Source organism: Engystomops pustulosus, chromosome 2 (genome assembly GCF_040894005.1).
Source record: "Engystomops pustulosus chromosome 2, aEngPut4.maternal, whole genome shotgun sequence".
In the NCBI taxonomy this organism is placed as follows: Eukaryota; Metazoa; Chordata; class Amphibia; order Anura; family Leptodactylidae; genus Engystomops; species Engystomops pustulosus.
Window position 1 is genome coordinate 231253746 of NC_092412.1, and position 20019 is coordinate 231273764.

At 41.0% G+C, this 20019-nt stretch overlaps 1 protein-coding gene across 1 annotated transcript in view; it reads right to left on the minus strand.

Moving 5' to 3' along the window:
• CRYBG3 (crystallin beta-gamma domain containing 3) overlaps positions 1-20019 on the minus strand; it is a 122289-nt gene that overhangs the window by 21508 nt on the left and 80762 nt on the right. Inside the window, exons 7-16 of the mRNA XM_072138512.1 lie at positions 17245-17392; positions 14821-14954; positions 13227-13341; positions 12143-12178; positions 11904-12043; positions 10628-10754; positions 5914-6056; positions 3958-4084; positions 2897-2929; positions 111-220 (exon numbers count right to left, since the gene is read on the minus strand). Coding sequence (XP_071994613.1) covers positions 111-220; positions 2897-2929; positions 3958-4084; positions 5914-6056; positions 10628-10754; positions 11904-12043; positions 12143-12178; positions 13227-13341; positions 14821-14954; positions 17245-17392 — 1113 coding nt within the window. The remainder of the gene's footprint in view (positions 1-110; positions 221-2896; positions 2930-3957; positions 4085-5913; positions 6057-10627; positions 10755-11903; positions 12044-12142; positions 12179-13226; positions 13342-14820; positions 14955-17244; positions 17393-20019) is intronic.

Consider the following 20019-nt stretch of genomic DNA (forward strand, 5'->3'; position numbering starts at 1 on the left):
ATTATGACATAAATTAATGCAACATCAAATGATGGGAGTTTGGGGACTATAACTTTGGCAACCATATTCCATTTCCCACTTCCACATCCCCAGTCCCATGTCCCTCTTACCATCCTCTTAAGACCTTGAAAGACATTGGCATAAAGGATGTAAAGTCAGATACGGCCTGTGTCAAATCCACGGCTTCTCCTTGGAACTCGGGACCTGAATATAATTTAATCTGAAATAGCCAAAAACATAAAAATATTAAAATTCTGGAAGTTTTATGTGTCCTAGGACAGCTGAAAAGATAACATGTCGCCTTGGAGGACTGAGAATTGATATATTTGTGTAATACACTTCATTTCCTGTGGGGGCGCTGCAGGGAATATAAACATTTGCTCTGATCTAATCACTGTATAATACATTCATCAGTCGTATCATCAGCTTATCATTTAAAAAAAGGAATTGTCCAAAATACTGTATATGAGCACTTCAAGGTCTGATTTGGAGCAGTTTTATTGATTGTGTTAGGAAAATGCATTATGTGCTTTTATCTTATATAATGTGATTACTGTAATCTCTCCCTTTATGGATGGAATCATTCTAATAATGGAAGAAGTCAATAATAAATCGAATATTCCGCTGCTTCCCTGCAGGCAGTGAGGCGTCATCACAGCCATTTCTTGATGCCCCATCGCACAATGCTGCACCGGCAGTCACCAGTCTTATCCGGACATTCAAGGCTTTTATAGAGAGGACTGATGGCCTGGAAGTAACGTTACTTAATTTCCTAGGCAATCTGTGAATATATGACCTCAAAGGTGACCTCAAAGGTGAGGTGAAAACAAAGGTGAGCTGGACCCAACTTCGTCCCTATCAGATGAAGTTTTGGAATTCAGGATAGGGCATGTACAATGTTTAAGGTGTCCATACACCTTCAGTAGATTTGAGAGCTATTCATTATGAGCGGGCACAGTTGGGTTCGGCTGAAACTTGAACAAAACTTCAGTTTGGCTTGCCAAATACACGGCTTACATCTGTGATCATTGCTAGCACTAACGTCAGAGTTGACCCATTCAAGGCCGCCCACAAAGCAGGTTTTAGCCCATTAAATGCTGATAACATAGTGTTAGCAGTGGGTGTGAAGAGCCGGTTGATGGGCTGCCCAGCCGATGGGCGAGCCTGAAGGCCAAACTTGAACTTATGGCTAAAGTCCGTATTTGGGGACCAGAACCCGCAATGCTCGGTCCCCAAACCCCATCATGCACCTGAATGCTGGGCAGAGTAGAGTGTATATTATTTCACTACCGGACATGACGTTTATCGTACAAAAGGATCGGGCATGATGAGACTGAATATGGATGGAAGGCCACCATACAAAAAGTTTCTACAATTTTCAGTGACCTGAGGGGGAATAATATTTACATTGTAAAAACAAGAAGACTTAATATTACAGGAGGGAAGTGTTCACTGATTTTATCATCTAAGTCCTAAGTCATGATATTGCTGACAGTAACCTTTCCAAATCCGTACGACAAACGTTACACCACAACACACAAGGGTGATGGCCGCTTCCCTGCTCAAAGTCATGTGACTTGATGTAATTTGATGTTACTGTGTAACAGAGGTAGAGAACATACCGATCATACCCAGATAACATGCAGGCTTATCGGTTATGTAGTCATTACTAATGTGGTCAAAAACATCTCCTACGTCATCTTCTCATCAGTACATTGTTGCTGTCCCCGGAAACATGTGATCACAAGAAGACCACTGCGATACAGCGGCTACTTTTGCTGCATGGACAAATTTCTCAATAACCCAATAAGTCATTACAGTTCTGGGCTCAAATGTTCCCAAATATCCCTCTATTTATCAATAATTATGGGATGTTTTATACAGATGTTATTAGGTCCTTGATATTTTCATAAATGTATAAGCTTCCAGGGGGTTCAGTTCCAGCCAGTGCCTATAGCTTAGATTTCCTGCAGACAGACGATAAACCTCAAGATATCTCTATTGAAGCTCAGAAGAGAACATTTGGGACCCCCTCTATTAGCATCTGTCACAGGGATGAATTTTTGGTATTTACCTTTTTTTTGCAAAAGAATGTAGACGCAATCTCTGTACAGCTTAAAGGAAATTTACCATCAAAATCCATCATGGTGAACCAGGGACACTTACTCATAGATCCAGGCACCATGACTGTGGTGATCTTCTTATAATTGTTATCCATGGCCTCCTTTCATCTAAAATAAACTTTTTTTGAAAGTCTGAAGACCTCCTGGGGGTGTTTCTAGAGCCCCCCCCCCCGGGCTGCCCATTCACAGGCAGTGGCAGTGACATTACACCAGGCAGAGGGAGGGGGGTGTGTGAATAGGTAGAGGGAGGGAGATAGTTTAACAACCCCAGGAGCCCTTCAGACTCATTAGCATGTTTCAAAGTTGACTTTAGAAGGAAGGAGGTCATGGATAACAAATATAAGAAGATTACCATAGTCACGGTGCCTGCATCTATGAGTAAGTGTCCCTTGTTTATCCATGCTGAATTGGAAAAAATGTCCCTTAACATTGCAGGGACCTGGATCATATAGAGTCTGGGAGAAACATCATCTTTAACTTGAACTTAGTTAGAAAGTTAACTTTATTCTGTATTTTCCCACATTTTCTACCTGAATTGAAACAGCTAAAGTGCACCTCCCTTTCCAAAAACGTTGCATAGACTTCTAGTCCAGGGGGAATACACGAGGAGTTGGCACTAAAGCCATTGTAAGTGTAATGAATGAGATAAACTCTAATGTGGACATAGAACAAACAGTTCTCACATACTGATGCACAAACAGATGAACAAATACATTTCTTAGAATTTGGAAATAATTTTAATAATGGAAAGAATTTTAGAAAATAGAACTTACTGAGTGTTTTACATCGTTACGTCCAAGCGGTTCCTGAAAGTAAAATGGACCTTATTTCAGTAGGTATTCAGATTTAAGGTATTTTGACAAGACTTCTCCACATAGAGTAACCACACACCATGAAATTATAGAGATTTGCATTAGTAGAAGTCTATAAGAACAATCACTCTGGCTTTGAGAATGATTGGACCCATTTTTTCCCTATGCCCCCTCCCCACAAGTGACTACACAGATGACAAATAGCTGAGAAACAGAGACGACCGGATGGTTCTTCACTCATTTTGGAGTTTTTTTCCGCATTTAGGATAAACTTCTCTTTTAAAGCAAACGTCTTCCCAGAAAAGTAACCTAACAGCGACTAACTGATGACTGCTTATCTAATGTATAGTAAATGTATTCTTTCTTGCTGGAGGGTTGAATTAAAACAAAAGGATTTCAGCAAGTGTTGAGTAGACCTGAACCGCAAAGTTTGGGTCCGAATCCTTATTCACTATCCCTATTTTTAACTCATGGTATGGATTTTCCGTGGGATGCTTAATGTGACTTAATCTCATTTTTAACATAATTGCAAATGCTAGATTATAGCTAGCACTGGCGATTATTTTTCCTTCATACCAGGGGGACGTAAAGGGGCGTGAAGCGGGGTCGCAGTTGGCCATTGGGTGGGTATGGCCGGAGGGGGGTGGGCCAGCACACTTGGCTGCATTTATTTCTACGCCAGGCCCCCGCCGGATACATCACGAGGCATGCAGCACATTTTTTTAGTGGCTGCACTATACCCGACACAAATTTATACATTCCAGTGCACAGTTGCACCATGCCCCACATTTACCATGCAGTGTTCGACACAAGTGTGTCGCACGCCCTAAGGTGCACCAAAAAAAAAGTTGGTGAACTCTCTCGGTGCAGTACAGGGAGCGCCAAATTCATGAAGAACATGGGCCACAATTCATGAATCTTACGCCCCCTGCACACTACACTGCACTCATACGTCACCTCTACTGTAATAGCTGTCTAATACTTGCACTGTAGACGGCTATAAGATATCCAGTGAAACTCACCAGAAGAACGGGTCTGATGGACATAATAGTATTATTGCTCCCTCCCCAGTCCACGTATGTTTTGTATCTGCCTTTTTCCAGTATGTATTGTTCTCCACAGAAATGCTTCTGCTGGTAGGCCACCCACCTATGGAAAGAAGAAACTTCAAGTTACACCTCTGATGTCCTAAAAGGTAACATAATCTTATGAACTCCATGTGCTACACTATATCACCTTTATATTACACCATATAGCATGCATGACATCTATTTACTCCCAGATTGTACATTATGAGAAGCTACATAATGGGACAGAAATTTTTGAGACCGCATGCGTAGATTCTGCTGGATTCCCCTTCTTACTATCTATATTACCTATTATTCTATAGTCAGATACTCTAAGATATCTCTAAACTATACCTCTCAGGAAAACTGGGAGGCAAATAGGAACAGTAATGGGAACCATGTTGACACCAACCTTTTCACTTAGAGGAACATGGCCACTCAATGACTAAGGCCTCTTTTGCAAGACAAAGATTGGGGCTATATTGTACCCAACGTAGTTCAATATTCTATTGGCTTCATTTATAATACATGACAAATGTTTAGACACATAACATTACATGGTATGGACATGGTCTCCCGTCACTTCATATATGTCATACAAGCCAAGTGCCACCAACCTTTTATTGTCCATGAAGATTTATAGGTTTCAAATGTAGGAAATTTTAAAGATTTCACTGAACAACTACATTTACTCTAAGCTATAGATTTATAGCTTATCTATACATGAACCCAAGCATGGCTTCCTCCACAGGGCAGAGACAACAGGGTTTTTTTTTCAAGTTGTGTTTAATCGTGGCAACCTCACAGCCTCATCTCCCAGTGCGTGCATCTACTTTCCCATTTAATTCCCCTTAATTTTACTAGAGCTGATTAGCCAAGCATCATTAATAGGGAATACTCTATAAAACTCAACGACACCTCCATCACCTGGGAATAACAATCTACAACACTATAGCCCCAAATATAAGGGAACTTAATAAAGGTGCATTTCCTTATACAGAATAATAATAATAAGTAAATCTATAAAGTTTAGACATTAGTTCCAGTCTACGTGAAAACTAATATGCTATAGTGTCAACATGTAACCATATGACTACTAATGCACCAGAGATTGTGTGCAATGAGGATTATTAGCATAGAATTAATAATAATAATTCTTTATTTATATAGCGCACACAGACTATGCAGCGCTGCACAAAGCATGTCAAATTGGTCCCTGTCCCCATGAGGCTCACAATGTAAACACCCTAACAGTATGTTTTGGAGTGTGGGAGGAAACCGGAGGACCCGGAGGAAACCCACGCAAACACTGAGAGAACAGGATTTGAACCCAGGACCCCAGTCCTGCAAGGCAGAAGTGCTACTTACTTACACCGTGCAGCCCTTTATTGTATGGGAATATCCTTAAAGGGATTGACCTAATAATGACATAGTTTACCATTTACATGAAAGTAAAACCATTCCTTATATTTGGAGGTCTCAATATTGGAAGCCATGTAAAGATAAGTATGGGAGTTGACAAGGTTCTAACAATGTTCCATATGAATGATCGACCAGCACTTCCCTTACTTCTGTAGGGTTGTGGGAGATAGCTGTGTTGTATTTCTTAAGAAGTTAATGGAGTGATCATATAGAGAACGAGGGGCCACATATGGTTTCCTGTTTATGCGATCACTGGGGATCTGACTCCAGCGATCAAACCTTTATCATGTAAAATGTAAGTAGTTCTATACTAAGGCAAATAATGCTCAATGTAGCCTATTAATACAATCCCGCCATTTCCAATCCACTGTAAGTGTTGTAGAGAGTATTCCTAAGACTGTTCATATTGGTTTGTTCTTTTTGGATATAAGCATTGATAGATAAATCAGATAAATCTGTATCTCCACTGGTAGCAGAAAATCTACTTACATTCCCTTCTTGACGTCTATACACTGCGTTCTTGTGTTATGTCCCGCCAGCTCCAGATCAGGGATCGCTTGATTGTAAAGATTGATTTGTTTCCCATCTTCTTGGTCCGTTTCATACAAGGTGACAGATGATTCTAAAAAGTCCTATAGGACACAACAATTTGCTGGTAAGTGAATATGTATGTGTTAGATTGTATTTGTATCTCTATATAAACAAACACCTTATGTTGTTGGTGTAAGATATCTGAGAAAAATCAGAGTCCCAAAAAGACTCCCAGGGGAGAAAGTAAGAGTCCTCATTGTCCAACCCATACACAGTGATTGACATTGTTCTGTATTCACACACTAACTGGACTGTCAATCACTGTGTGTGGGCGGGGTAATCAGGACTCTCACTATGTCTACTAGGAGTCCTGCCAAGGTTTATTTAGAAATCCAGCTCCATATCATATGGATCTATATATCCAGCTCCGCTTCTCTCCCTTTTCTGCCCTCATTATACATTGTATACATTAATTATACATTAATATATTATGTATAGTGTTAGTTACTACACTTTATAGCCAAAGTTGTCCGACCTAATCAAAAACTTTATTCCTACATAAGATTCTGTGAATCTTATGTCTATAGTAGACATCCTCGTAGAAGATGTAATATTCAACTTTCTGCAAAATACGTTTGGGCAAAATAAGTTTTCCCTAATATTCTGCTTTGGTGCAAGTGATGCCAGATGGAAAGGCAAAAATGCATCCAACAATCTGAACCATTTCTTGCAATTTAGTAGTCCAAAAGTTATTTCCAACACTATAGACAAGTGGCTGCCATGTAACACATAGCGCCCGGTCTTTGTCATGTACAGCATCATATCCTGGCGCTGTGCTTTGTACTCTCAGCCTGTTTGTAAACCAGGTGGAGTTGGAAAATAAACCGGTCATGTTTAGTTCCTAATTGGCATCACTGAGCACTGATTAATCCGAGTGGAATGCACATGCACACATCAATCATGCCAGCGGGCGCCCCTTATCTCAGCTTTACCAACCAAAGTTAAAGAGTAACTAAATTAGCAACACAAGAATAATATGGGACATTGTGTGACATTTTCGTTTTTTGATTGTGGAACTTTACAAGTAAAAAACAGACTTAATCCAGTTTGTTAGGGCTTTACAGGTATTACAGAAATGTACGAATCTAGAGAGAAGGGCACAAAAAACGGTGCCTTTGCACAAATCTATGCAGACATATCACCTACATCATAGCTACTGAAGTGAAGAATACCGCTGTAATGTACATAAGTAATGTAACATCCATGGCAGCATGTCTACAGAAGATGGCGTTGATTCTCTTCAGTGTTTTGTGTCTTTTAACTGTGGCTAGGTTGTGGTTGTTTTGGGACTGATTGAACTAAACCCAGCTCCTCTGCAGCCCTTTCCAGCAAAAGGGATTGATGGCCCATCGAGTCAGCTGCTGGGGGCGACATCAAGGAACTCCTTTATATACCTGTTCAGTTCCATTACACCTTGCTGGTTCTACTAGTCTTGTCATACTTTTTATGCTAGTTATAACTCTGCTATTCTGTGTATCCAACCTCTGCTACATTTACTGGACCTCTCCCTAGTAATTCAATACTGTGCTTTGCTAGCACCTTGGTTTTGACCTGGTTCTGTCCAACTTCGCTGTTTAGTCTCTGGCTGCATTTTTCCCATTCGCTCCACCATCCAGCAGCTGCCAGACAAAGTAAGTTCTCCCTATCCACTCATAGGGTCTCTCAAAGTCTGTTGGCTCTGCCCCTAACAGGGCAATATATATCTGCTTTAGGCAGAGCCATAGCCCACAGGGACATCATAGGGTGACTTTTCCAATGCTTTCCCAGTCCGACAGCTAGCGCCAGGTATTTTTGTGGTTATATTTAAAGGACTTTGTATGAAACTGAAGGAAAATTTTTACTACTATGTCCTTTGCTCGCTTTAACCCTGCTACATATAGCTGGGTTGCATAAACATAACTCTATCACTGCTATATGTTACTGCCTGTGACTCTCCTGTTTCCTATGATCACCTATTCTGGTTTGTGTTTGGATAAAGCCTCTGGTCAGCAAGTAATTGTAACCTGAAAAATCTACCATATATATACTTGAGTATAAGCCGACCCGAGTATAAGGCGAGACCCCTAATTTCAACACAAAAAAATGGGAAAACCTATTGACTCTAGTATAAGCCGAGGGTGGGAAATGCATTGGTCACAGCCTCCCAGTATATAGCCGTCAAGACCCCTGTAGTATATAGCCGTCAAGACCCCTGTAGTATACAGCCTGCCCAGCCCCTGTAGTATACAGCCTGCCCAGCCCCTGTGGTATACAGCCTGCCAAGCCCCTGTGGTATACAGCCTGCCCAGCCCCTGTAGTATATAGCCTGCCCAGCCCCTGTAGTATACAGCCTGCCAAGCCCCTGTAGTATACAGCCTGCCCAGCCCCTGTAGTATACAGCCTGCCCAGCCCCTGTAGTAAACAGCCTGCCCAGCCCCTGTAGTATACAGCCTGCCCAGCCCCTGTAGTATACAGCCTGCCCAGCCCCTGTAGTATACAGCCTGCCCAGCCCCTGTAGTATACAGCCTGCCCAGCCCCTGTAGTATACAGCCTGCCCAGCCCCTGTAGTATACAGCCTGCCCAGCCCCTGTAGTATACAGCCTGCCCAGCCCCTGTAGTATACAGCCTGCCAAGCCCCTGTAGTATACAGCCTGCCCAGCCCCTGTAGTATTCAACCTGCCAAGCCCCTGTAGTATACAGCCTGCCCAGCCCGTCTCCGATGCTGCCGCGGGTCCTTCCGCTCCTCTTCGGGTCTTCGCGCTCGTCCGGCACCCAGAATTACGCCAGCTGCTTGCCGACGTCATTGTTTGCGAGCTGCCAGCATCGCGCGGTGACCCAAAGAGGAGCGGAAAAACCCGAAGAGGATCCGAAGGACCCGCAGCGGTACCAGAGCATCGAAACAAGCATAGGACCTACGGGTGACGTCGGAAAGGTGAGTTTTGACTATTTTTTTTTCCTTGACTCGAGTATAAGCAGAGTTAGGGTTTTTGAGAACAAATTTTGTGCTGAAATACTAGGCTTATACTCGGGTATATATCATATGTCATAAGGATACATGCCCCATAGGATAAGGCTTAAGGGTCCTAAGTATTTTAGGGAAGCCATGTGCTGCCACATAGGCTCTGCTGTGTACATGAGGCCAATATGATATGGATGGGAAATAATTTATGTGACATATTTGAGTTGAACATTCAAGTCTCTAATTAACAATCTTTTTATATGTAAAAATCGCCTATCACCGTATCGTAAAGTTTATAGACTTTGCCTTAATAAAGGAAACCTATAATGTGAACCTTTCTGATGTCTCTAAAGCTTAGAAGACTATGAGAACGTCTTGGTAATAGCCAAAATAAACAAGACTTTATTTTTGTCGATTAAACTTAACATAGCGGAGAGGCATTGAGTATAATGTGACCAATTAATGACACATGAAGTATAAGGGCTTTTAAACATTATGCCAGATCTGGGAATGTCTATAGGAAAAGGCCACGAGGATCTTCTGCATTGTGAATGGGTTTTTTTTTTGTTCCTTTTTTACAGTGTGAAGGCCACAGAGGTTTATGTGGCACGGTATTATATGTACTGCGTCGCCCTGGTTGTGGCATCATTATGGAGACTACCATGCTGTGTATAGAGCACTTCTATAAAATTCAAGAGAACTTGGGAAAAGGTTTTAATATATTTATAGCATTATATAAGCAGAATACTTGGAATTAGATCAGGACTTGGACATCTATAAAAGCATATTACACATGAAGCCATAACCGTGTTGTCATACAGATCTATAAAGCTTCTTGTAGGCCTCTGATTTGTACAGAAACGTATAGTTATTATCCCTTGGAAACAATAAGGAGTGAATATATCAAATTCAATGATATTTAATTACTGTTTATATAATTTGTATATTCTGTAAAGGACCAAAACTTTGGTCTACATTTTGTTTAACAAACCCAACAATTGACCAACTTTAGGAATTTCTACAACACCACAAGACTGCTATATCCAGGGGCGTAACTACAGTGGTATTAGCCATAGCATTTGCTATGGGGCCCACAGTGTGAGGCGGCCCTGGCATCTGACCTGAGACATTGAAGAACATAGGATGTGAACCATTATATACATGTTATTCTGCACATTACAAATCATAATATGTATATAACAGAGCACATATTCCATAGTACACAGCTGAGCCGGCATTCAGTTAAGTAATATCGGGAGGGAGGGGACAGCAGGATGGCTGGACAAGGAATCTCACATCTCACGTCTACTTCTCCCATGTGGTCAGCAGCTACTGGGACAGTACTGTACAAGTGCATAATTGTATACATCAATAATAATAATTCTTTACTTATATGGCGCCTACAGATTACGCAGCGCTGTACAGAACTTGCCCAATTGGTCAATGCATAGATGTGTGTGAGTAAATGCAATTATGTATAATATAATATGTAAATATGCGAGCAATATGTATATTTTTTCAGGGTTAAGGGGGGCCCCTTTCAGAATTCTGCTATGGGGCCCCCCTTTGCTAGCTACGGCCCAGGATATAAGCCCAGGTGGTCAGATTTACAACAGGTTAGAATCGAGCCTCCAGCACAGACAGGGAGCACATTCCACTCTTAGAGACACTTACTGCCTGAAGATATCGTATCGACTGTAAGGTTTCGTTATATCCTCCCCACGCATGCCAGTCTTCATAATCACCCTCTTCCATGAGATACTGCTGTCCTTTATATCTTTCTTTTTCATAGCCAACCCATCTGGAATCCAGAGACAGTTGTATAAATCAATTTACATCATATCAAATAATCAAAAAAGAACAAAACATCCAACCGGACAGTAGCTTCTGCCTCCTGACCCCAAGCAGGATCCGATGCAACTATTTCTAGAGTCGCATTCCAATAGGTAATCTCTCTAGTATTGGAATGAAGATATCAATCATAACTGTGGAATGTCAACTCAACGACACACAAATGGAACAGTCATGGGGTGGCCTGAGTCAACCCTATGCTGAATAAAGTAAAATGGAAGGTAACATGAAATAAAAAAGGTAAAACAAAAATTACTAAAAATTCACAAAATCACTCAATCGCTAAAAATTAATTACAGACACCTTACAGCTGATCATTGCAGCCTGGGATTTAAGTGAAGCATCCAGAGAGCTTCAACAGAAGTCACAATGGGCGGAGATGTCTGTCTGTAACTATGGGTCGTCTGTAAGTCAGCTGTCCTTAAGTAAGGGATGTTGCCTTGGACAGTGGCCATATAGGACGATTTTGGACACTATACCTCTGCTCCTTAAGAACGGAATATGGGGTTTTGACTCTTTCCTAAAGGTAGATATCTGAGTGGGTAAGGAGTGGACACCTGGATTTGGGCGATAAGCCACCATAAGTGGTATATAGCAATATTTCAATGCCCTTTCCTCATTACAGGCGGTCCCCTACTTAAGAACAACCGACTTACAGATGTTAAAGTTAAAGACGGACCCCTCTGCCCCCTGTGACCTCTGGTGAAGCTCTCTGGATGTTACTATAGTCCCAGACTGCAATGATCAGCTGTAAGGTGTCTGTAATGAAGCTTTATGGATAATTATTGGTCCCATTACAGGAAACAAATTTGAAACTCAGATTGTCACTGGGGAAAATTTTTTTTTTTGTCTGGATCTACAATTATAAAATATACAGTTTCGACTTACATACAAATTCAGCTTAAGAACAAACCTATTAACCCTATCTTGTATGTAACCTGGGGACTGCCTGTAATAGCACACGCATGCTCATCAACGTCAAGGGGAAAGTTGGTCAGACTAGGTGTGTAAGGGTGAATGGTCTACGGTAGGTCCACAAATAAATGATACTTTCATAAATGTATAGGCATAGCGCAAAGTAAGAAAACCGAGCCCTTACATTCCACCGATAACTTGTAAGGAGCCAATATGATGATTATTGCTGTCATCTCCATCACAGGTAAGTGGCCCGATGCTGCTGACATGCTCTGTGATCTCTCTTGACCAGCCTTGGAAGTGCGATTTCTCGTATATAATTATCTGTAAAAGAGATGATTATCAGTAGATTTCAGGCGTACGGCGAGGTGCACTGCAGAGATGAGAATGCAGAGCCGTAGCTATGGAAATCTCATCACTTACCTTCGGATCGCTGGGCAGCTGTACTTTTAATCCTCCCTGAAACAAATGGAAAAAAATTAACTCGACATTTGTTCCTTCCACACAATTAGGCTTTAGATTATAAAGTAACAAAGTATTCGCACTGCAAGCCAGAAGATCCCAGGGGAAGCTAGAATATGGTCACCCAGCTGGACCTACTGCAACTCCCATCATTCTAAGCCAGATCCAGCTGCTGAGCATCAGGCGTGCATGTACAGCACGGTGACTGAGTGGGTAGCACTTCTGCCTTGCAGCGCTGGGGTCCTGGGTTCGAATCCCACCCAGGTCAACATCTGCAAAGAGTTTGTATGTTCTCCGGTTTCCTCCCACACTCCAAAACACACTGGTAGGTTCATTAGATTGTGAGCCCCATGGGGACAGGGACTGATCTGACATGCTTTGTGCAGCGCTGCGGAATCTGTGTGCACTATACAAATAAAGAATTATTATTATTCTAGACTGCACCCGATGGCTCCAAATTAAGCAAACCGGGAACCAAAGACATAATTGAGACAGTAACTTTAGGCACTAATCCAATAATTGAGAGGGATCGATGACATCGACGTCTTTCAGTATTTTAGTGATGTAACTAATTCCTGGAGAATTGATATTTTAGACCCTACTCAATGTAATAATGAGGAAGAATCAATCCTGAGATCACTGTCCATTAGCCCTAATGCAAAACATAAAACTACTTATATGTAGCAGAGTTCAATGTATTTGTTAAAGGGACACTCCTATAAACAACACATAAAAATCTGCGCTACATGTATTATATATAAATACGCTGCTTCATCTGCATATAAGGAGAATGTTTGTTGTCTGTTGACATGTAGATGCATAGAACTGCAAAGGAGCTGTGTACACAATATTCATGGATATTATAGAATAAAGAGGAAAAAAAAATCTCTTGAGTCAGGAGGAAAGTCGGGGAACTAAACATGAGGACAAGATGATAAGCAGCTGCCAGATACTGCAGACACTGCTTATCTACAGGTTATGTATCTAGGATACTAATCAGGACATATGATTTTTCCGAGTAGAACCAAAATTCCAGACTCCTCACCATTTTCAGTGGCCGCATAGATTTTAAGCCACTGTCCTGAATTTGGGGCAGCTCACAGCCTTCTTCCAACACCGTGACCGTGCCGTTATACTGAGCCTCTGTGTATGCCAGCCATCTGTAGAGAGAAGATATACTGCAATATTACAGGTGTATATATATTCATCAATAATGATATCATGATGTTTACTCCCTGTAGTAGAAGGATTCAGGCTTTATTACACACGGTAAGTGCCTGATGTAATGCATTTCATTACAATATGTTCTTATATTTCGTTAACAATTTACATTTTATAACAAAGTTACAAAGTTAGGAGGCAAGTGACTATAATTAATGGAAGTAAGATCCTTTAGGTTATCTGGATCATGCCCTGAACAGTGGTAACATTGTAACTTTGAGGGAGTTGACTGATACATAGTCACAAGTTTGCTAGTACTGTTTTAAAGGGAACCTGTCACCAGGGACCTAATTTTCACTAAGGACAGGTTACAGAAGCCCATTACAGCTGCAGTGCAAAAATGCCTCTCTGTCTTTTATAAGCATTTGCTTTACAATACAATTTGTGTGTTATAACTTCCCTTGCACCCTGACAGCATCCTCTGTGTAGTTCCAGGGATTGGGCTTTGGTCTGGATGCATTTCATAAAACAACAAGTGACTGGAGATTGCTCAGTTCTCAGCCATCATCTGTGCTCCTGTACAGCTCCTCCCTCCTGCATCTTCAGAGATCACAGCCTGTTGAGCTGACATCAATGGTGGAGGGAGGAGCTGTACAGGAGCACAAAGGTGGGGGCTGAGAGTAGAGTGAGTAACACAGACAAGTCACATGTTGTTTTTTGAAATGCATCCAAACCAAAGCCCAACCCCTCTGACTACCCCAGGATTTTGTCAGGGCGCAAGGCAAGTTGTAACATACAATTATATTGTAATGCAAATGCTTATAAAAGGCAGAAAGGCAGATGTGCACTGCAGGTGTGATGGGTTTCTGCAAGCTTTCTTTAGTGAAAATGAGGTCCCTGGTGACAGGTTCCCTTTAAAATTTTCAATAAGTATCTGGAAAAAATTGACTTCTCTTTGCCTGAATGGTGGCTATAAGTTAGGTATGTATATATAGTAGATATTGCTTAAAGATCATCTACCAACAAGATGATAGATTGTAAACCAAGCACACTGACATACTGGTGTGTTCCCGCACTGGGAGGATCTGCTCATCTTTTAGCTTCTTACGCCCATGTTTTTCCCAAAAAAGGTTTTAAGAAATATGCAATTGAGTCTGAAGGGCTTCAAGCTCCATTGAGATCTATTGAGCCCAAAGCCCCTCATGCTCATTTGCATAAGTTTTAAAACCATTTTCTTGTAAAAACAAGGTCTGAAGAAGCTAAAAGCAGAGCAGGGCGCACACACCTGCATATCAGTGTGCTTGGTTTACAATCTTTCATCCTGGTGGTAGATGTCCTTTGATGTAAATGGTATTAAGCTGCAATTTATTCACATTTCTAGGAGGATTAATATGATGAAGAATCTTAAAGATGCTCCAGTAGAATTTCTATTTTATTGGGATGTGAGTACTAAAACATTATATATATACAATACTTACACTCCCGAATTAACTGCTAAAGCACGGGGGTGTCTGCCAACCAAATTTTCCAAAGAAGGAACCTCTGTACGGATGTAAATGGGGGAGTCGGATACGTCCTGCAGGGAGGAGATGACGACCTCTGGAAGATAATCCTGTAGAAGATACAATAAGTGGGTTATATGATAGAACTGATGTAACATTACATGTTAAGATTCAATCTATACATAAATGGAGTAAAGAAATAAACAATTACTAGCGATTTGTAGGTGAGAACCTTGGCCAGTGAACCATTAATGAAGGTGTTCTCTGTCCTCCCGATAATACAATGAGATCTGGAGAGATCTGTTTGCAGTGGGTTAATGTGGTGGAACTATTAACCTGCTCCACAAGGATATTCTACTCACTTCCAAGTCTGAAACCTCTGATAAACCTGTGATAAATAGTGCACTCCATGGTGACATTGAACCTCAGAGGAGGTATTATCCTGGGTACTAATCGTTTATGGAGGTGACAACCTGACATTAGCAGGGGAGGGGGGTATAACAGGGGCCCGTTCACATGTTGGTATTTTTATGGTTCTTATGACCTGCAGTCAAATACACTTGATTCAAGATTTTTTTAGAATAACAGACTAATCATCTTCATGTCCTACACAGTCACGCAGTGACCTTCGAACTTCTCGGGGGAACCTTGGTTGCTTTATTTACCCCATTCTTGACTTCCCTCAAAAACTCAATGGTCATTTCGAGGGAAAACCTGAATAAAGGAACCTGGAGGGCATCTGGTATATTGACTCAAGTCCAATGCATAGTCCTTTTCTTTGGGTCGAGGTTCACATTAACGTAGATGTCCGTTGGCTCCACTTTTGTAATACTGCTATTGGGTCCCTGCAAGGACTCCTGGTACCATCTTGACACACAAAGGAAATGCCCCCTGTGCCAATTACAGACCACCACAACAGCTCGAAATAGGCTGAGCACCATTTTATGTGTGTCAAGACATGAGCACAACGTAAGGAACCAACTAAACCTAAACCAGTATAAGTGCACAGGGATGTTGTATGTGAACATTGATGTTTTAATGCCAATCTAAGTAAAATATAAAAACTTTTCAACCATTGAAAAACCTCTTTAACTACTCCATCACACTTTATAGTTGCTCCAGACCCCACATTGACATGACGTCCTACGAGGGGTGAACTTCCAGGCATATCATTTCTGGTGAAGCCATTGCAGGGTAATCTACACCTTCCACAAGTCTGAAGAATGACTCTGAAACATATCTACCATTCTCCAAATCAGCGGATATGGATGAAAGTTACTCTATAATGTATATACAGCAGAGCCCGGGCGCCTCTCATTCCCCTTGTGTTGAGCAGATCCTCTTACACTACAATCCTACATACTTTTCTTGTTTGGTTGCACATTTTTTTGCTACTAAGATATTTGCTAAAGGCAAATGCCTAAGTGGTGTATCTAATAGAGGCATAAAGCGCGGAGATCAGCTCAAGGCAGAATATTACTCCTCGTAAAGTCCTCCTTAACCTACATGTGGCTCTACATTAACCTCTATTACAGCATCGCCAATGGCTGAGTGCGTCCTTGCAGTATCGTGTGGCCAGGGTCGCGGTGTTATGTCACTGTAGATCTTCAGGGAGACATAACATAGATAACGTTTCTTTTATGTTTCTATGAAGTCGCCTTTGTCTTGTCCGAGTCATTAATCACATTCCGGTGTTTCAGAAACTTTACAAAAAAAATGTGCATATTCACCAATCTTAGAAATCCAGATAAGAATATGGTAATCATTGAATTCAGACAGTATACAGTAATTAAATATCATTTTCAGATGTTTTATTTTTTATTTTGGGAATATATCTTGACTAGACTTGTAACTAGGTTATCTTGAACCTTGCCAAAAGATTCAGTTCACAGGCTTAGGCCCCATGCACACGGTAATATAATAATAATTCCTTTATTTATTACATCACGCTGCACAGAGCTTGCCAAATTAGTCCCTGTGCACAATGGGGCTCACAATCTAATCAACCTACCAGTATGTTTTGGAGTGTGGGAGGAAACAGGAGGATACCCACACAAACACGGAGAGAACATACAAACGCTTTGCAGATGTTGACCCTGGGACTTGAACCTAGGACCCCAGCGCTGCAAGGCTCTAATGCTAACCACTAAGCCACCATGCTGTCCTATGTATGCAGAGCTGTGTCTCTAGTCCCATACTACCACTACAAGTAAGTGTCCCTGGTTTATCCTGATTGATTTTGATGGTAAATTTCCTTTAAGGAATCAGTGTAACTATTTCATTTACTCGCCATTTTCTTTACTCCTACTTCATAACAATCCTCAACCATTGATTGTAGACAACAATAACAATCATAACTAATACTCTGGATACAATGGATCACGTAATTACTGTACATACCTTCGCTACTCTCTTTACTGAGCCTATGGTTATTTTATCTGGATTAGTATTGGATCCTTGAAGGTCCCAAAGGTGCCGTAACACAGCTTCTCCTTCTTCAAGGACATGTGCTTGACCTTCGAAATGTGGTTTTTCGTAGAGAATCCAGCTGTGATCGAGAAAGAAATACTGTAATCGGAGAAGGCCGCCAGACAAACACACATAGTACGGAAGTAAATTTACTATGGGACCATTACAAGCATCTGGAATAGATTTTTACCTCATTATCTAAATACATATGCTTTGTGTGTATATATATATATATATATATATATATATATATATCCCAGAAAATATAATAAAAAAAACGAGTTCATTACTAAATCTTTCTCCCCATCTGTACTGAGAGGATTTTATTAGGACTCTTTTAATACTAACTAAATTATGGGAATGCCCTAGAGAATTTGGGGAAAGATTAGGCCATGGAAAAAAGAAGTCATATACAGGCAGTCCCCGGGTTACGTACAAGATAGATTCTGTAGGTTTGTTCTTAAGTTGAATTTGTATGTAAGTCGGAACTGTATATTTTATAATTGTAGCTCCAGAGAAAAATATTTTTGGTCTCTGTGACAATTGGATTTTAAAAATGTTGGGTTGTCATAAAAATCATTAACAATAAAGTTTAATTGCAGAAACATTTGATAACTGTTGCAGCCTAAGGTTAAAGTATAGTAAATTACCAACATCCAGAGGTCCGTTTTTAACTAGTGGTCGTCTGTAAGTCAGGTATTTTTGAGTAGAGGACCATTTGTATATATATATATATATATATATATATATATATATATATATATATATATATATATTTATATATATATATATATAGTAAAGTATTTAAGACCAAGCTAATATGCAGAAAACGTTCCACAAGACTAGCAGTAATGTGTGAGCGAGCTACATGAGGGATTGTCAGGCCTGCATGAAGTCCTCTGTCTGCCAGGTCTACCATGATACATAGCTAGAATCATTTACATGTTCTATCTTCAAGGATGAGCAAAATAAATGATTCTTAATTTCAACAATTTCCACATAAATGTAGATAGAATATAAATAAGTAAACCACCTAGTCCTCTTGTACACCATGATCTGGAACGAAGTCAACTACCATCATAATCCATCATGATAAACCAGGGACACTTACTCATGGACCCAGGCACTGTGACTGTGTAATCTTCTTATATTTCTTATCCATGGCCTCCTTCCTTCTAAAATCAACTTTTAATATTATGCTAGTGAGCAAAAAGTGTTATGGGGGTGCGTTACCAGAATCTCTCCATGCTGCAGGTTCACCCAAGCCCCACCCAAGCTCCATTAGCACTTCCCCCCTCCCTCGCTCTGATGTAATCTCACACAATGGGAGAGGGGAAGTTTTCCTGCGCAGTGTAATAATCTGTAGAAACGTCCAACATAGCAATAAGGCTCGTTAGCATAATTATAAAAGTTGATTTTAAAAGAAGGAGGCCATGGATAAAAATATTAGAAGATTTCCACATTTACAGTGCCTGGATCTATGAGTAAGTGTCCATTCATAGGATATGTCTTATATTTCTCAATGCTCGGTGCAGTGAGACGTGTGCTCACTGCAACGTGACCAAGTGCCATGGGGGTCAAGAGGCGCAAATGGTGTGGCCGTATATCGGTCGCCATTACTTTCGTGTGAATAAGCCCTAAGTGTTCCTGGTTTATCATGATGGATTTCCTCCAAAGAAGGCTACAAGTCTGTGTTCTTTCATTTCTCTGTTATTCCTCCAAGACATTTTAGAATTGACAACTGGGTCTCACCATTCTCTTGTGGCTACAAAATCTGAATTTACACAACAAAACCCATTGAAAATCATGGAAATAACTAAAATTATTTTCTTCCATTTTTCCATTTTCCATTGTAAGTATGTTGACACTCCAGACTGTAATGGTCATATAACATTACTGTTCCATCTCACTGGGGGGCGCTCCTGTGACCCATGGCCAGCCAGGAGTATAAAAAGCAGCTGGGAGCTGGAAAGTTATGTAGTTAACCCATGTCCTGGCACCACAGGATTTCCCCCACCCCCAACAAAAGAAAACCTTCAATGGTGGGATGTAAATTTTCAGTTGAAAAGTTAAACTTGGCTTTATTAATATGAGAACAATTTGGCAGAATTTTTTATTCAACCAGATATATCATTGGAGGTTGTAAGGAATGTGGGAGGTTATGACATGAATAATTTGGAGTTGATCAGTACTGCAAAGTTTGGGTTTGTACAGAACTTTATGGGTTTGGTTCACTCGTACCTGACCTCGAACTTCATTAGAAGTTTGGGGTTGAGGTTGAGTTTGGCTCACCCCCCCTCCTTGTTGTTAACCCCTTGATTGGTGCTGGCACCAATTGCGGGTGTTTAATATTAATGATAATAATAATAATAATTCCTTTATTTATATAGCACACACAGATTATGCAGCGCTGCACAGAGCTTGCCAGATCAGTCCCTGTTCCCATGGGGGCTGTTTTTGAGTGTGGGAGGAAACCTGAGGACCCGGAGGAAACCCACACAAACACAGAGAGAACATCCAAACTCTTTGCAGATGTTGACCCGGGACTTGAACTGCAAGGCTGTAAAGCTAACCCCTAAGTCACCATGGTGCCCTAACTTAAATGCTACACTCGCAGCTGTGGGTAATTAAATTGCCAGTGCTAACTTTGCCAACAGTACAGGTAGCACCTGTGATCGGTGTCAGGTGGTTGGTACCAAAGCAGGA